A 19,020-nucleotide genomic window follows, 5' to 3' on the forward strand; every position below is an offset into this window, starting at 1 on the left:
AATGGGACAGAATCAAGAGTCCAGAAATCCGCCGCCTCCCACACCCTTAAGATGCCGGGGAGCAAATTCAGACTTAGCCCAAGGGACTGGCAGAAAAGACAATGAAGAGCTTTGCCTTGTTTTCCAGCGCCGCAGGGACATGAGATAGAAAGAGATGATGTATGGAGTGGAAGATTCTGCGGTCAAGAAATTGAAACAGTGACACTGGTGTGTAGTCTTACTGATTTACGAATGTTCAAGGTTTCCCTGACCTGCCGTAAGCCCAGGTAAATGGGTATCAACACCACACCCCCAGGTTCCAATTAGTGGCAACTCGGGAGAAACCTATCTTGCCCGAAGACAGAAGTCCAGGGCCATGGCCCACCGCACTGGGCATGCGCGCCCCCGCACGCCTTGATGCCGCCTTGGAGAGACGGAGCCCTTGTGCCCAAGTCCGTGCGAGAGAGAGGGATGCCGAGAGGACGAGGCGGGGGCGGGGTGCGGAGAGCGAGCGCAGCCCTCCCTCCAGCGTCGGCCAGCTCATCACTTCCTTTACCTTTCTCCAAATGCTCATTCACATCGTCCCCCTGACTCAGATTCCCCGTATTTCTGCTTATCACATTTCTGTATGTGCTTCTAGGTTCAAAGAATAGCATCTCTTCCCTGTTAATGGAACAGCATGTTAATTAACAGCATGCATGTGGTTAACAGTCCTAGTTTTTCTGTCAACTTGCAGAGTGACCCAGTATCGCAGGGGAGCAAACACCCTCTCCCTGCAAAGGGGGGGGCTTCGAAGGTCCCAGATACCCCCTCGTGTCCACTTCCTCCAGAATCCTCGTGCGCGAAGAGCTGAGCTCAGCAGCAGAGGTCAAGCTACGCCGAAGAAAGGGCTGTTGTTCCATCAGTGGAACGGATTAGTACTTCCAGAACCAAACTTCCACTTCACACTCAACTGTCATCCTGGGAAGGAGGCGCCCACGTCAGGACGTCGTGTTTCTATGCTGCCGTCCTAGCTGTCCTTCCCTTCCTTCCCACCTCCCACGACACCCCCCAAAACAGAAAACAGCAATTACTCCTCTAAATTTAGTCAGACTGGCCGAAGACGCTCTAGATCCCACTGTCATGGCGCTTCGAGAACCTGCTCTACGAAGGAACCTTAACAGATGTCATTTATCATCTTTGCTCACCCAGTTCTCAGCTTTCGTCCTGACATGCATATTCAAAGTTACCTAGAATAAGTCAGTGGTGGCAGTCTCGCTTTTGGACACATTCTGGGACTACCCCAGACACACTCTTTTCTCCAGTGCTATGGAGTTGTCCTGGGGAAGGGTATACTTTGCAGAAAGCCAGGGAGGCCACAGAACGTCACCTCTCAACCAGCACACCCAACAACCCACCACTGTGCCTTATTTGCAAAATCCTTAACCACAAGCTCGACCATAATTCTTTAAAAAAATTAAAAAAAAATTTTTTATAAACATATAATGTATTATTAGCCCCCAGGGTACAGGTCTGTGAATCGCCAGGTTTACACACTTCACAGCACTCACCATAGCACATACCCTCCCCAATGTCCATAACCCAGCCACCCTCTCCCCCTCCCCCAGCAACCCTCAGTTTGCTTTGTGAGATTAAGAGTCTCTTATGACTTGTCTCCCCCCCTTCCTACCCCCAAACCCCCCACGTTGCATCTCCACTTCCTCATATCAGGAAGATCATATGATAGTTGTCCTTCTCCGACTGACTTACTTTGCAAAGCATAATACCCTCTAGTTCCATCCATGTCATTGCAAATGGCAAGATTTCTTTTGATGGCTGCATAGTATTCCATTGTATATATACACCATATCTTCTTTATCCATTCATTTGTTAATGGACATCTAGGTTCTTTCCATAGTTTGGCTATTGTGGACATTGCTGCCATAAACATTCGGGTGCACGTGCCCCTTTGGATCACTACATTTGTATCTTTAGAGTAAATACCCAGTAGTGCAATTGCTGGGTTGTAGGTAGCTCTATTTTCAACTTTTTGAGGAACCTCCATGCTGTTTTCCAGAGAGGTTGCACCAGCTTGCATTCCCACCAACAGTGTAGGAGGGTTCCCCTTTCTCTGCATCCTCGCCAGCATCTGTCATTTCCTGACTTGTTAATTTTAGCCATTCTGACTGGTGTGAGGTGGTATCTCATTGTGGTTTTGATTTGTATTTTCCTGATGCTGAGTGATGCGGAGCACTTTTTCAAGTGTCTGTTGGCCATCTGGATGCCTTCTTTGCAGAAATGTCTGTTCATGTCCTCTGCCCATTTCTTGATTGGATTATTTGTTCTTTGGGTGTTGAGTTTGCTAAGCTTTTTATAGATTTTGGATACAAGCCCTTTATCTGATATGTCATTTGCAAATATCTTCTCCCATTCTGTCAGTTGTCTTTTGGTTTTGTTAACTGTTTCCTTTGCTGTGCAAAAGCTTTTGATCTTGATGAAGTCCCTTCATTTTTTGCCCTTGCTTCCCTTCGACCAAAATTCTTGAAGCAATTTCTATCAAGATCCTGCTCTGGCTTCCCCTTAGGAGAAAACTCATCCTTCCAGAAATGCCATGACAACAGTGCCTGGTATCTTGGTGACGAGCAGGGGACTGAGTGAGCTCAGACCCACTCATGAGCTCACAGGGACAGTCTGAGCAGCTGGGTCCTGGGACAGAGATACAGTGTTGATCTCCACGTCCTCTCTCCTCTCCGTGAACACCTCAAGCCCACTGATTCTGAGAGAGCTCTGGCTGCCATTAATGGTGGCCGAGAACATCCCCTGAGCTGTCCTCCAGGACAGGGGATGAAGGACGCTTGAGGCCCTCCTCCTGCTTTTTCTTCCTAGCACTGGTGACTCCACCTGCTATAGTTTCTGCTCAACTGTGTGTGTGCAAATTGTCTGACACTCCCACTTGAATGTGAGCTCTGTGAGAAGAGGGTTCTGCCTTGTTCACTGATGTATCCCAACCTGGCACACAGCAGGAACTTATAGGTATCCAGTGCACAAATGAATGCTGCCAGCAGGAAAGTGCACTACTTGGATGTGTGTGCACTGGGAAACCAGCTCACGGCTGCCATTTTGAAAAACAACTGCACACAAATTCTCTGCCTCACAGAAATCTGCTAGAAGAATGGGGGCCAGTGCAACTCTAGTAATTTAGCCAGTGTCCTCTGGTAGTCTGGATGGTGTCTGTAGATTATTCACAATAAGACAATCCCTCAGGTTTTATGCTAAATGTGTATATCCACGACTTGTGCCAACTTCCAGGTTCAAAGACACAAGCTCTGGGGACTGGATGTGGCTTTAAGAGGGGGCTCTACTGACAGCTCTTGGGGCTGGCTGGGTGCCAGTCCTCACTCAGACCCTGGGCCTGGCTCTGACCTCCTGCCACCAGCCTTGCTGGCCTAGGACCCTGCTGCCTTGTCCTCCAGGCTCTAGGCTGAGGTCCTGACCTCAGGTTCTGCCAGCTTCCCTGGCCTTCCCTCCTCTTCTGTGTAGACCTGGGGCACCTGTTTGCCTGTGTGCTGGCCACAGCAGGTCCAGCACTCACGTCTGGAGGTGAAGGCATCTCCCCCCTTCTGTGGGGGGATGCTGTTCCAGGAGGAAGGTGGAGTAACGAGATGGGGCACAGAAGCCCGGGGGGCCTCTCCCCAACCTGCAGCTCTTCTTCACAAGAGATCACGTGTGTCCTAGCTGCCCAATCTGGTCTGGGCTGGATTTGCTGCTGCTGTTTGCAGGGGAAAGCATCCCATAATGCCTCCCTCCCTGGCTCCCCCAGAAGCATCCGGGTGTCCCACAAATATCACAGGCACAACCCCCCTGTGGGCTCCTTGACTCATCACTTCTCTACATTCCCAGCTACAAAAACGTGGGAGTTGGATTTCAGTCCTGGTTCCCAACCTTTCCTGCGTGGGGACTATTTTTTTTTCTGTAAGTGAGACAACATTCACGCATTACAAAATTCACCATTTTAACCATTTTGATGTACAATTCAGTGGTTTGTCTGATCCACTGACTATGTCATGCCATTATTCCTTTCTAATTTCAGAACACGTTCACCATCCCCTAAAGAAAGCCCATACCCATTAGGCAGGCACTCCCTCCTGCCCCCTCTAGTCCCCAGCCCTTGGCCACCAGGAATCTGCTTCTGTCTCTTGGGATCCACTTATTCTGGACATTCCATAGAAATGGATGGAATCACAGAATCTGTGGTTTTTCATGTCTGACTTCTTTCACTCAGCATCGTGCTTCCAAGGTTCACTCAGTGTTGTAACATGTGTCAGCACTTTGCTCCTCTTTATGGCTGAATAATATTCCACAGTATGGCCAGGCCATGTTTCCTTTATCCATTCCTCATCTGGCAGACATCTGGGTGGTTTCTACTCTTTGACTGTGGTAGATAATGATGTGATGAACGTTCATGGACTCGTTTCCATGTGAACACCTTCCGTGTGAACACCTGTTTCAGTTCTCCCAGGGAGAACTGCCGGGTCAGATGGCATGGCCACATTTAATCTTCTGAGGGGCCACCAGACTGTTTTCCGCAGCACCAAGGTCTAAATGTTTTGTTTGTTCTTTATTTTTTTTAATTATGTTATGTTAATCACCATAAAAGACATCATTAGTTTTTGATGCAGTGTTCCAAGATTGTTTATATTATTGTGGTAAAAAACATACATGATAAAACTGACCGTCTTCACCATTCTTAGGCGCATAGTTCAATGGTGTTCGGGATATCTACACTGCTGTGAAACAGATCTCCACAACCTTTTCATCTTCCAGAACCAAAACTCTATGCCCACTGAACAGCAACTCCCTTTTCCTCTTCCCCCAGCCCTGCAACTCTGTTCTTTACCATCTCTGCATCTGCCTGCATTAGACACCGTGTACAAGTGGAACCACACAGTTTTGTCTATGTAGTTTTGTTTTTGTGGCTGGTTTATTTCACTTAGTGTTATGCCCTCCAGGTTCCTCCATGTTGTAGTGTGGGACAGGACTTCTGTCCCTTTTTAAGGTTGCATAGTAATCCACTGTACGGACAGACCACATTCTGTTTCTCCATTCATCTGTCGATGGACATCTGGGTCTCTTTCACTTGCTGGATATTGGGAATAGTCCTGTTGTGAACCTGAGTGTGCAAATATCTCTTTGAGACCTTGTTTTCAACTCTTCTGGAGATACACCCAGAAGATGGCATGGGTTTCTTTTTAACATAAAAAGTTTTATGAGTCCCTATCCCACAGATGTTTTGCTTTTGGTATCTAGACCCTTGTAGATCTTTACTCAAATCTGACATCTTCCCTAGATTAGGTGACCTATCAGGTCATATCCAGCTCGAACTCTGACAATTCTGAGAATTTCTGTATTAAACACCATCCCTATGATTCCAGTCCACATTCATTTTACATTAACGCCTTAGAAGGTGTACACAGCCAAAAACCAAAGTAAATCAAAAGAAGTCCACAAGTATAAAGAATTTTCTTCCTCCACACTGACCTTACCTCACTGACCTCTTTCTCTAGCTGGGAAGTAAGAAGCAATTAAGTTAATAAAGTTGGCTAACTCTTTTGCCTTTAAAGAATCAAAGTCTAAGCTGTTTATTACTGATTTCACTGACGTATTTTCCGAGTGCTGTGCGTTTGAGAGAGTTGAAGTCAACAGAGTTGATGTAAACAGAAGGCTTAAGAATTTTAAGTGTAATCATTGTAACACAATAAACTCAATAAAGAGCTCTTGTTTCTATACAGTTATTCTTACGTGTAACCTTTAGAATGAAGTTACCGTTACACCTTTCATCCTATAGAACCCAAGCACTGGAGAGTTGACTTAAATTCAGTTCATATGTTTATGTAATAAGAAAACACTCTTGATAAACAGCACAACCCTTTGAGTAATACCATAAAAACAAGAGAGTCATCCATTCCGAGAGGCTGACTCCGGCGCTGATGCACGGCGCGGTGTCTGGAGGGGAAACTGATAGCTCGACTTCCTTGCTTCCGTCCTTCCATCTGATAAGAAGCGCTTCTCCAGCGTGGGGGGGAGCATGACAGCCTCGTAAGGAGCTGGAGGCCCGTGGAGGGAGAGGGAGCAGGATCGGGGCGCCCAGAAGCGAATCCATCACACCTGGTTTCTGCACGGGCGGGAGAACAGGACGCAGTGGAAGCATCACCCAAGAGTGCATCCAGGCGCTGGAGGAAAGCCGGGTCTCGAGCACCTTCCTTCTCGTCCCCAAACTGCAGGAGTCCAGCCAAGCTCTCGTGACATATGGACGTCCATATGCTCCAAACCTCAGCGGGGCAGGGAGGCTTTGATTCACGACCTGCCAGACTCAGGCGTTCCGCTAGTGCCTATCCACGTGAAAAGAGGCTCAGAGACTGAGTTCCTGGTGAGGCTGATGCCCAGGAGTTCTAGGACACAAAGTGTTTGGGTCACACACATCACGCTCTGGGTCCGTCTGGCGATTCCACGACTTCCTCGTGTACGCAGTTGCCCTCCTGTGGATCGCCCTAACGCACACAAAGCTACAGCTTTTGGAGGGAATGTTTCATTCATACCACATGTAACAGGAAAACCGGTACGGGGGGCCACCTCTAATCCATCAGAGACAAAGGCCATCCTTTGTGCTTAACACAGGGCCTCAGTGTTGTCAGGAAAATGTGATAAGCACGCACATCTCTTCTATTTATGTTTATTTTTTATCTGAAAAAACCCCAAACAAAATGAATTAAGCTTTTGCACTATTTACTATGTGGCTGCTCTGCTGGGGCCTCACAGTCCTCAAGGCTCTGGAGGAAGGAGCCGGGCCCCCTCCCACATACCCTGTGCCTCTTCAGCGGCTTCTAGCATCTTCCAAGATACAGGACACCAGCTAACGGGGTAACGAGTTCAATTCTCTAGTGTCATCCTCGATATATCCATACCCAGAACTGTGCTCAAATGTATTAGGAATGAATTTAACCTAACTTTTACAAAATGAACTTAACGTGATGGCTTAAAAAGCTCCCCACAGAAGAATTCCAGCGGCGGAGCCCCTACCCACAGAAGCCCAAGTGAACAGTAATAACACAAAAGAGCTCACCCTTCTCCTCCTCGTGTAAAGGCCTCATGAACCATGTTACAAACATCAACGGTCTCATAAGATGTGACAAGATGCGGCCCTCCCCCACAAATCCCAAGAAAGCCATTAGAAAGTTAGATTTATATCCTGAATCACTAATGAGAAAGCTCACCTGAAGGGTATTTGGACCCTGAGATGCTAGCTTATGTTAATAAAAGTCACAGCGATAGCAAGACGTTGAACATACTGTTTATTTATCTAATATGCAAATACTCATTTTGGATCTAGTTTATAATTTATAAGACATTAGTAGAGTACCCATGTATATATTTAAAAATGAATATACATATACTGTGGGTGCGGGCCCCAAATTGATGGGTTTTGTGACCGACGTATGGGCCCCACATCCCTGGATCAGGGTGTCTGCCCAGTTGAGCAGGAATACTGCTGCAGTGCTCAACCTGGACAATGGTGCACGCTGGAACGGAGAAAAGAGACACTCGCCTTGTAATTGTCATGCTCAATAAATTAATACGCTGCTATTATTGTTGGTACATCGTTGGTGAAGCTGGGCACTGTCAACCGATGCTTACGGCACGACATGCTGCCTGCTTATTATGGGTTGAACTGTGTCCCCCAAAATTTCTAACTTAAAGTCCCCCACCCTCAGTACCTCAAGATGTGACCTTATTTGGAAATGGGGTTATTGCTGGTGTAATTAGTTAAGATGAGGTCGCCCTGGAGTAGGATGGGTTCCTGATCCAACAGGACTGGTATCCTCACAAGACAGGGGAAGCCATACGAGGATCGCCGTCATGCTGTGCCCAGCTAAGGAGCACCAGGTGCTGGGTCAGAGGCCTGGGATCCATCCTTCCCTGTTGCTTCAGAGGGAGCACGGCCCTGCTGACACCTTCCTCTCGAACGTTGGCCTCCAGAACTGCGAGAGACTTTCTGTTTGTGGGACTTGGTTCTGGCAGTCCTATGAAATGAACGCCCTGCCCTGCCTCTTAAGGAAGGGAGGCAGCCAGCCCACAGGCGTTCTGCCTGCTCTAACCCGGGGGATGTGAGCGTGGGCTCTTCCGAGCCTTCAGGGAGGGAGGGAAGAGAGCAGACATCGGGACAGGCTGCAGGCTCCGTGAACGCAGGGATGTGGGGGACCGGCCCCCACTCTGCCACCTTTCTGCTGCCCCAGCTGCCTCTGGCGGAACAATCCCTTTCATCACCCCCTGCAGGTGTACGAACGCGAGCCTTTCATCAGTGCCTCATGCCGCCTGCAGACAGAGCACACGGAGCTACGAGTCTCATGGGGGCAAACCCGATAGTGAGAGGTGGCCGACGGCGCCTAGAATCTCCCCTATTTCTCTCCCCAAGGCAGTCAGGGCCGTTCCCCACCATTCCCTCCACCGCAGCATCGTGCCTCTCAGGCGTTCTGCTCCAGGCTCTGACGGCACCTTCAGAACGGCCTCTCCCTGGAGGAGGCATTTGTCCATAAGCAGGTGACAACCACTTAGCCCCTTCCCCAGGACATTCCACGTCACTGGATGCCCTACCACATCAACACTCGGCCTTGGGCCCAGGGCAGGGGCCTGTGGCCTGCTGCAGCCCAACATCTGGGTCACGGGCCCACCCACCAACACAGGGCACCCGGACCAGAACAGGTGCTGGGGGTTGGTGGGCGCTCAGCACCCCTAGCTCACTGGCATCTCCACACATCTCACAGAAAAGGACACATCTGTTCCAAACCAGCAAGAAGCCTGGACAGAAAAGATGATCTTGGAAGATAAGGATGGTGTTGAAATTGGATGATTACACGGTTTAACCAAAATTTAAGCACACAGATAATGGCTTACAGAAAAAAATCCCTAGTATACAGGTTGTGCCATCTCCTAAATTCAGAGTTTTAAATTTTTATGTTTTTTTTTTTTTTAAAAGAATTTATGTATTTATTTGGCAGAGAGAAAGAGCAGAAGCAGAGGGAGCAGGAGAGGGAGAAGCAGGGTCCCTGCTGAGCAGAGAGACTGATGCACAACTCAATCCCAGGACCCTGACAACCAGAGCCAAGAGCAGACACCCAACTGACGAAGCACCCAGGTGTCCCTTGAATTTTTATTTTGTAAGAATTCATTTCAAGTGAGAGAACCATTAAACAAGGCCATTTGGTGTCTGTTAGGACTGAACTGCTTTCCCCCAAGAGGATATGTAAAATCCTCACCCCCCTGGACCTCAGAATTGACCTCTGTAGGAAACAGGGTCTTTCTAGAAGTAATTGAGTTAAATGAAGTCAATCGGGTGAGCCCTAATCCAATGACTGACACCCACAAAAAGGGCATCTTGGACACAGAGAGAGATGATGTGAACAGAGACAGGGACAGCACCATGGGGACAGAGCGCGGTGAGGCATCTAGGAGCCAAAGAATGCCAAAGGTTGCCAGCAAACCGCTGGAAGCCAGGAGGGAGCCTGGAACGGATCCTCCCTCGCAGCATCAGAGGGAACCAACCCTGGTGACACCTTGACCTTGGACTTTTAGCCTCCAGCACGGTGAGGAACTATAAATGCAGTATTTCAGCCCCCCAGTTTGTGTTGTCACGGTGGCCCTGTAATAATAGAGCATCCACAGGCAGTGGCTGTTTCAGGCAAGGGATGGGGGAATGGTGAAAGCAGCAGGTGGAAACCCGATGAGAAGCAGGGGCTCCAACGCCTGTGTGCTGGTCCACAGATGTGCGCAGAGCAGTGAAAAACTGGTCCGGCTCCCACAGGAGGTTGAACATGATGGTGCTCGGCTTTCTTATTTCAGCTTTTACACTGCAAACAAGCATCCTTTTCAGGGTCTCCACTGTAAAGGTAGTCCTTGTTTAATTATTAAAGATACGGGGGGAAGAACCTGGGAGATCTTGTTTGCATGAGCTGCTTGCCTGTGAATTATATTCCATTTCTCCCTCTCTCTTAAGATTTTATTTATTTGAGAGAGAGAGAATGAGTGGGAGGGAGTGGAAGGGCAGGGGGCGAAGGACAAGCAGACCCCCCGCTGAGCAGGGAGCCTGACACAGGGCTCGATCCCAGGCCCCCGGGATCACGACCTGAGCCAGAGGCAGACGCTGAACCATCTGCGCCACCCCGGTGCCCCTATTAATTAAAGTTCTTCTGCAAAGAGCTGCCCCTTCTCCTCATTCAATCATTCAATTGCTTCTATCAGGATGCACTCATGAATGTTTACTTCACTCTAAGAGTTATAATTCAATACTATCATTTCGTTGCAAACTGCTCTGGCATTGGCCGTTCGGAGCGCCTACGGCTCGGCTTCTGTGTTGTTCGGATAAGCCCCATCCTTTACAGCACATTTCCTCATATTCGGCACTACGAGCTGTCCCAGGCTCATCTAGATTTCTCCTGTCCCAGCCCTGGAATTTGCTGCTTCTCCAAAGAATCCTGGTTTCCTCGATGGAGAGAAAAGTGTTTAGAATCAAGGATCTGGGCTCTAGGGATGCTCATGCTTACACGGTAACTGACATGGGTTACACGTAACTTACACGGGTCCTCACGGGTGTTTCGGCTCTTTTGGTGAACACAGCAAGGGCGTCCCGGTACATGCGCCAGCCGCCCCATCCACCTCACCCCTGCACGGACTTACACGTCTGCATGTAGCTACTCTCCATCCATCCGACACTTAAAGCTGCGTTCAGACAGATACCGGTTCTGAGCCAGCAGCATGAAGCCCGCTCCGGTCTTCCTCCTTTCTCGCTGTAACCGCTCTTGGGCCATGAGAAACGTGGCTCTCATTACCCACCACCGATTCACATACTTGTTGAACCCAGTGTACACACAAAGTCATTTCAGAATTGCTAACTCAAGCCCCTGTAAGAAACACATCGGCTAACCGGAGTAAACAGCATTTTTGGACAGTCTTTTGCCATTAGTCTTAGAGTCTCCGGTCAACACACTGTTTTCAAAAATTATTTGGGTAAGGTGTTGTCTACCCCGGTCCTTGCAATGGGTTACAGTAATCATCTGTGTTATAATTAAGCTCGTCTGTTACTGTTTGGAGTCCATTTTGGGTTTCTCCCACATGCTGGATAATTTGAATTGTTCATTTTCTGGGTATGTGAGGTCCTTCTTCTTCTTCTTCTTTTTAAAGATTTTATTTATTTATTTGAAAGAGTGTGAGCAAGAGAGAGAGAGAAAGAGAGTGCACAAGCCGGGGGAGGGACGGAGGGCGAGGGAGAAGCAGGCTCCCCACTGAGCCGGGAGCCCGCTGGGACCTGAGCTGAAGGCAGGTTAACTACTGAGCCATCCAGGCATCCTGGTACATGAGGTTCTAAGTCAGAGCTGAAAAGAGAGCCACACTCTAGAAGGACTGCATACTCTGTACCTTGTCACCCCCATCTCCCCGTTCCTTCCGCTGCTTTCCCACCAGCCCCAGTGCACACCAACCAGCAGCCACTCAGGAAGTACTGGGGAATAATAATGAAGCCCAGTCCTCTTCTTGGAGATGAAGAGCCATCGGACTACCGCTCAGCTCGACGGGAATTCTTGGGTAACATTTAAAAATTTCTTCTACTTCCTTTTCTCCTTCCTTTTTAAAATGTAGCATCTCCAAAACAATTTGGCAGCCTAGGAAATGATTTGTAAATCTCTGGAAAATTAAGTAGCACAAATATTTGCAGGGAAAAAAATCATTCCGAGTAAAGGTTGTGTTTTTTTGTTTTGTCACGTAGTAAGGCTCTAGCTGTTCATTTTCTCTGTAATCAGGATTTGGTTTTTAGACTAATGAGGAAGGAAGTCACCAGAGATGAGTCAGCGAATATAAAGCCAGTTCTAGAAATCTGGGAAGGAAAGCAGAGTCTTGCAAATGCGGACCTAAGGAGGAAACTGGCATCTGAGACTTTACACTTATCCAGGGGACACTTGGATCAAAACATGAAAAATAGTAAAACTTTAGGATTAGGGTAATGTGGATGGTGAAGTCACATCCCATGACATTTCCAAGCAAGTAATTAAATGTGTGGCAAATTCTGCAAAGAAATAGGCCACGACCTTGTACGACGACACTCACACCATCTACTGACAGCAAAGCCGTGCGGATGGACTCACAGGCCTGAGGATATGGAAAAAGTTACGGGAGATCCAGAGTCAACAAGTTTAATTCATAGAGGGATCTGGATGGACATGCTATGCCTGTCAATACGCGGTGTATTTTGTGTCACGTCAGGGGAGCCCGTACCCTAGTCGGGGCACATGTCTCCAAGTCAAGACAAAATGGGAGCTGAACCCCGGCCTCCTCACGAACCGGCTACGTATCATGGGGCCAGGCAACCTCCCTAAACTCCGGTTTCTTCATCTCGATAACGGGCCCAGTGATACTGACCTGTGGGTGGTGTGAGCTCTGAACCTGACGTGAAAAACTCAGTAAGCGCCCGCTGCAAACCAACTGCGCCCTGGGGAAGCACGGCCGTGCGGTTAATAGTGAGGACTCTGGGCTCTGCTGGAGCGCTGGCCCTGCCACTCACTGGCTGTGTAACCTTGGAAAAGTCACTGAACCTTTCTGAGCTGCTGAAGAGGGAGCAGTAACATGGAGTGGGGATCATAACCAATAACCAACTCAGAGCGTGCGGGCAGCACACCGAGAAGGTACAAGGACCCGGTGAGCTGATACGGACAGAGCACAGAGAACGAGGCCAGAGGTACCACACTCTAGAAGACCGGCGAGGACGGTTAGCTAGACTGATCCGGCCCGCCCGCCAGACGGATGAGGAGGCCATCGTGGAGTGGGTGATCTCTCACACAGAGTACTGGCCCAGTGCAGGTCTGGAAGGAGACCCGCTGGCCACCCCTGTCCACAGCTTCGGAGTGCTCAGAGGCTCACCCCATCTGTCTACGGCGTGTCCAGCGGTCCGACCCACAGTGGTCAAGAGCAAGGCTGAAGTCACGAGACAGCTGCTGACACACTCACAAGGAACACATTACAGCCATTCGGCTGCAGGGAGAAACCCCTTGCTCTTGTGTTACACAAACCCTACCCTGCAGTCAGCCTGCTGCAGAGTTCCTGGTTCCCCAGAGAACAGATCTTTGGAGGTGAGAGACGCGGGCTCTGGAGAGCGGGGAGCCCTCTCCTTTGTCTTGCAATCGCTCATCCTCTGAAATATGTATTCAAATTGCACGTCTCGGATAAAGGCTGTATTTCACCTCATGAAAAAAAATCAATAGAAAGAAAACGAGTGGGCTGTTTTGTCTTTATTTCTAAACACGCTCATAAATTATCTACTCTCACTGTACTGACACTGTGTTTCAGAGGGAAAGAGCTTGCCCTACCTTACTCCACTTAAACTCACACAGACGAGTGTGTTCGTTAACTCCCCAGGCAAGGCTCTCTCTCTCTCTCTCTCTCTCTCGCTCTCTCTCGTTCTCTTTCTCCCCACGGAAGCACGGGATCCGCAGACGGGACCTCCCAGGTTCTCCAGCAGGGGGAATGACACAGACCCATACTCTCTTAAGCTTGATACTGAGATCAAGAATTTTCTAAAAACTGAAAACTTCCTTACAACTTGTATGGAGGCGAAAGTCAACCTGAACTGGCCCACACCTGTAAGAGTGAAGAACCTACATCCCTTGCTGTGAGCATCACACACAGATCAAGTAAGACGCCCGAGGCCCCACTATGGGCGCTGGATGGAATGCGTGCTCTTTAATTCTCATAAGCCCCCTTCCCCCAAATGTCCCAAATCTGAAATAAACTGGGTCCCAAGGTTTTCAGGTATGGGACTGTGGACCTCTAGAAGAGCTACAGATGCTGTTCTGTTCTGTACAGATGCTGTGTGCAAACAGCCAGTGAGAAAGGGAATTTCAGAATCTTCTCTTAAATGCCGCCTTCTTTTCAAAGCAGAACTTGCGCCAAACCACAGTGAGGATCTCGTGATTTTAAATGGGCAATAACCACTCAGAAAAGACTTTGTCCCCAATTTTCCTTGCCCCTCAGGTGACCGCACTAGAACTTACATCCTATAAGATTCTACAGAAAACACTCAGTGATATATACACACAGGGATACTCATGTCCTTTTACAGGACGCACATTCTTGGGAGCTACTCTTTCTTGGAAGCTGGGCCTCTTTGGACCCTGTAAGACCCTGGTTTAATTTCCCGATCCGTTCACTTGCAAGGCACTTGGTGTGAGCAAGTATATAGCCCCTGCAGACACAGATTCCCTTGCAAAAGTTGGGGAGAACACTACCTCCTGTTCAGGGCTATTGGACTGAAGCAGAATAATGCAAAATAATGCCCCTGGCCCACAGAAACACAGGTTAGCTGGTTTCCACACTCTTCCCGCACTTAGCTTCCTCCTCTGGTGGAGACACTCTCGGGACAAGGTGGAAGGCAGAGAGCTCAGCGGTCCCCTTCTCTGTGGCAAGCGCAGACAGGGGTACGCATTTACCTACGACGGGTGGAAGGAAATGGCTGTGTATGGAGGTTCTGGACCCAAACCCAGCACCAGAAGCTCTGATGATAACAGGGAGTAAACTGAGCCGGGGGCACGTCAGACAGACGAGCTGTCGGGGACCAGGGGAGCCAGGGACAGAGATGTCATTTAAGGACACCTGGGCACTCATAAGGGCGTGGCCTCGCTGGTTTGGATTTGGGTGCCGAAAGGAAGAGTCCAGACGTGTGTGCACGGTTTTAAACCAAGTTCTCTCTCTTGGCTGCAAGGTGCCATGCCCACCCCAGAGAATCAACTAGAACGGCACGTTCGAAGGTCTCAAGGTGATTTCAACACTGTCGTGGGAAGTCGAGGCCACTGCGCACGGAGGGACGGCAGGTGCTCCAGGAGCCTGGTGTCTCCCGTCTGGGGGGACAGAGCCTCACTGATTAGGAAAGGAAAAACACACAGTGCAGGGCCCCACGATGGGAGAGGTTATCAGAAGCCCGGAGAAGAGAACAAAGGTTAATGTTTAACCAAGTCGCGGCTGTCCGGAGAACAAAGCGGAGCGTGCGCATTCTCACCTGGGGCTTTCCCACTCCTGGTCGTCCTTGTCTTTCTCTTCTTTGGTGTCTCCTGAATGCGGGTGTTTCTGCACAATGCGCATTCCACCAGCTTTCACTAAAATGAAAACAGAGGGGGGTGTGATGCACCTGGCAGGGGACCAGGGGAACAACCCCCCCGAAGCTTTCAGTGGACCCGGAGCGCCAGGGATCCCGGTAGCGCCAGGGATGAACCACAGAGGTTCCTGTTGTTGAGGGACATTTGGTAGGATGTGGCAGTCCACGTGACCTTTTACTCCAGACCCACTTAGAAACCTCGTAAGGCTCCTGCTGGCTCTGTTTGTTTCTTACAAGGACTTCCTAAGAGCAGTACCAACCACGCGGAGAAAGTGGCTGCTTGCTTTAGGTTTTCGATACAACGGGGTCCCCCTTAATACTGCCCTGTGACCTTTTCTCAAACACCGATGATGCTTCTGATGGGGCGATACAGCCCCCTGGGGGGACACAGGACAGGCCCAGAGCCCACTGAGATGGCAGCCAGGGATGTCTGTGCAGCCTTTCCCAAACTGTGTTGGCAAGCCTCAGTGTTGGCACGTGTTAACTTTTAAACATGGCCTTAGGGACATATAAATCACATACAATATGAGTCACTCATTTAGGGAGTGCAGAGCTAGGCTCTGAACGTACTCGGGGCTGTGCAACCGTCATCACAACCATCACCTCAATTAGTTCCAGCCCACTGCCATGAGCCCAGACAGAAACCCCATCCCCGTGAACGGTCGCTCCCCAGCCCCTCCCCCAGCTCCTGGTAACCCCTCCTCCGGGCTTGCCTGTTCTGCGTATTCATTTTTTTAAAAAAGATTTTATTTATTTATTTGACAGACAAGTAGGCAGAGACGCAGGCAGAGAGAGAGGGGGAAGCAGGCTCCCTGCTGAGCAGAGAGCCTGATGCGGGACTCGATCCCAGGACCCTGGGATCATGACCTGAGCCGAAGGCAGAGGCTTAACCTACTGAGCCACCCAGGTGCCCCATTCTGCATATTCGACCCCCTTCTTTCACTCTGCATGTTTCCAAGGTTTACCCAGGGGGCAGGCCTTCAAACATTCCTTCTCAAGGCACAATCACAGTCTACTGCATGGACAGACCACGTTTTATTCTCCCCTTCATCTGTGGATGGACATTGAGGCTGTTTCTACCTTTTGACTATTATGCATAGGGCAGCTGTGAAGAACTTGCATACAAGTTTTTATGTGGATACATGGACATACACGTTCATTTCCTTAGGTACAGACCTAGGAGTGGAGGAGCTGGGTTACAAGGTAACTCTCTATCCTTCTGGGAAGCTGCCGAATGCCTTTCCAAAGCCACAGGATCATCTTACATTCCAATCTGTTGGAGCATTCCAATTTCTCCCCATGCTTGCCAATGCTAGCTGTTGTCCAACTTTCAAATTACGGCCACTGTAGTGGGAGTGGAATATTATCTTACTGTGGTTTGATTTGTGTTTTCTTGATGGCTAATATGTTAATACTGCTTTGTAAGAAAACTAACCAACCCCCGCCCCCCTAAAATGGGGATTCGAGGATCTCTTAGTGTTGGAAATGTGCAGTTGAACACATTATATGGGTGTCCTCAAGACATATTTCCTTGGCCTCTAGCATGCCTCTTAAGCTTTATGGGGGACACCGAGCGTACCGCCTTTCCCACAACTCCCCCCACCCCAGTAATGCTGGTTATTATTCTTTACGACTTCAGTGTTCCAAAGAATAGAGTTTGGAAATGCTGGCCTTGTATCAAAAAGCCAGCTTCATGTGACTGTCACCAGCATGGGCTTTGGGCTCGGTCAGCTAAAACCCGTCCTCAGCTATAGGTCTCAGACCGTTCAGTCCCTCAAAGCCTTGCTGCTTCATCCGCACAAAGGGGTAAGCGCTGCATCCTAAGATCTTTAGGTAAAAGAAGCTGTCGAAAGGCCTTTGGAAGGTGATTAGGTCATGAGGGTAGAGCCCTCCTGAATGGGATTAGGGCCCTTGTAAAAAAGAGACCCCTCCCTCCACACCCCCAGCCCCCCGGAGGCACCTTGTCCTCTCCCCCACGTAAGGACGTGGAAAAAAGACAGCTGTCTGTGAACCAGGCAGCGGGCCCTCACTGGGCACCAGATCTGCTGGTGCCTGGACCTTGGACTTCTACCCTCCAGACGTATGAGAAATCTCTGTTCTTTACAAACCACCCGTCTGTGGTACTGTGTTATAGGGAGTAAGACAGAGGTGTTGGAAGCTTCTGGGCACAGGTGAAAAGCAGAGCTGCGTGAACTGCATTCACTGGCCCCCCGGTTCGTGGCATCCTCCCTCCTGGGGTCAGCTACCCGCCAGGTGCCACAGCACAGCTCCGACCACGCAGCCCGCCAGCCAGCCTGTCAGGCCACGTCCTCGGCTGTGACCAATTGGGTTGGGCCCTGCCGCATTAAGAAAAGTCCAGGACTACGAGTCTCCTTCTGATGCAAAAGGAGGGAGAAGGTGGAAAATGCCCTGAGGCTCACTCAATTCGAGGTTGTCAGTTTTTCCATTTCCCAGGGAGGGTCTGCGGGCCCCTGCCTTCAGGAAGCGGATGGCGCCCATTGCGTGGCTAATGGTCCCTAGCAGCAGGCTGCTGCAAAAATCCACGGCAGAGGACAGGGGACGAAAAGGACTCTGGAAAACCATGTATCTGTTGCCACCACTAATTCTTTTGAAGGAGACCTCCCGCTTCGGAAAGAAGGAAATATAATCCTGTTTGGTTAATTCTTCCCCAAATCTGCTTTTTATCCCATCTATTGATTTTTATTTTACATCATTTTATTTTCCATTTCTAGAGCTTTGATTTCCCTGTCAGATTCACCTCATCTTTATTTGATAGGGTCTTAGTCATTCCTCATGGTTTTAATTCTTTTCCATATTTAATGATTTTAGGCATACTGGTTTTGTAGTTGTACATTGGATTATTTTATGATCTGAGGTCCACTGCTTCTTTTGTCTGCTGAGTCTCCCTCTCGTGGTGGTGACTACAGATTCTGAGCTTTCCTTCGGTAAGGCTCTCTCTGCAGGGATCCTCTGGGGCCAGGAGCGGATGCAGCCTCCCTTTGGAGAGATGCTCGACATACTTCTGTCAAACCAGGAGTAGAGGCACCTGGAAATCCTTTTTATGTCCGATTTCTCCTGAGAAACAGGATCTATTTGAACCCACAGCCCACGTAAAGGGAGGCCTGCGCTGACAAAGTCTTAGGGAGACTTTCTTGTCCCGCTGCCCGGAGCCGAGGTGGAAAGAGATCAGAGTCCGTCCTCCCACTGTGCTGCTGGGCGCAGAGGCTCGGCCTCGCTCCAGACGCTCGGCCTCTGAGCCCTGCACTGTACCACGGGGTCTCGGGTTAAATGAAGCCAGTTGGGGTGGGCCCGAACCCAATCGACTGGTGTCTTTACATGAGGAGGAAGAGAAACCAGGTGACCCCCTGGCTCGTGTGGGCCTGCGATCTGGGCTAACAGTACTGAATTTCAGTTTCTTCCGGTGCGGTTCCTAGGGATTTCCCTCCCTCTGGGCTCAGATGTTTTTTAAAAGGAAAGAAAACAAAAACACCATTGCAGGTGGCTTATCAAGGTATTTCCGGTTGGGTAGTCAGTCAAACCTCAAGACACAGAAACGGAAATAAAATTCTGTAGCTATGTTAAGATAATTTTCTACTCTTTTGAAATGTAAGTGTGTCTCTGGCCGAAGGAGGGGCTGGAAGAATTGACCTTACACTTTTTTAAAACTTCATTTCCTCCCATCCCTGCCACCCTTCGCACACACCCAGTAAGAACTGGTTAGAGGCACTGCTATGGGCTGAGCTGTGTTCCAAAAACTCATGGGTTGAAGCCCTCACCCCTATAACCTCAGACTGTGACTGTATTTGCAGACAGAGGAGAAACTGGACTTGTGGGCACCCTGATCTTAGTCCCCCAGCCTCTAGAACTGCAGATTT

General features: G+C 49.4%; 1 protein-coding gene across 1 annotated transcript in view; it reads right to left on the reverse strand.

Annotated features, from left to right (window-relative positions):
- The window catches only part of DAP (death associated protein), a 65,850-nt gene that overhangs the window by 40,140 nt on the left and 6,690 nt on the right, over positions 1–19,020 (reverse strand). Inside the window, exon 2 of the mRNA XM_059416909.1 lies at positions 15,050–15,146. Coding sequence (XP_059272892.1) covers positions 15,050–15,146 — 97 coding nt within the window. The remainder of the gene's footprint in view (positions 1–15,049; positions 15,147–19,020) is intronic.

This window comes from Mustela nigripes, chromosome 12 (genome assembly GCF_022355385.1).
Source record: "Mustela nigripes isolate SB6536 chromosome 12, MUSNIG.SB6536, whole genome shotgun sequence".
NCBI classification, from domain to species: domain Eukaryota; kingdom Metazoa; phylum Chordata; class Mammalia; order Carnivora; family Mustelidae; genus Mustela; species Mustela nigripes.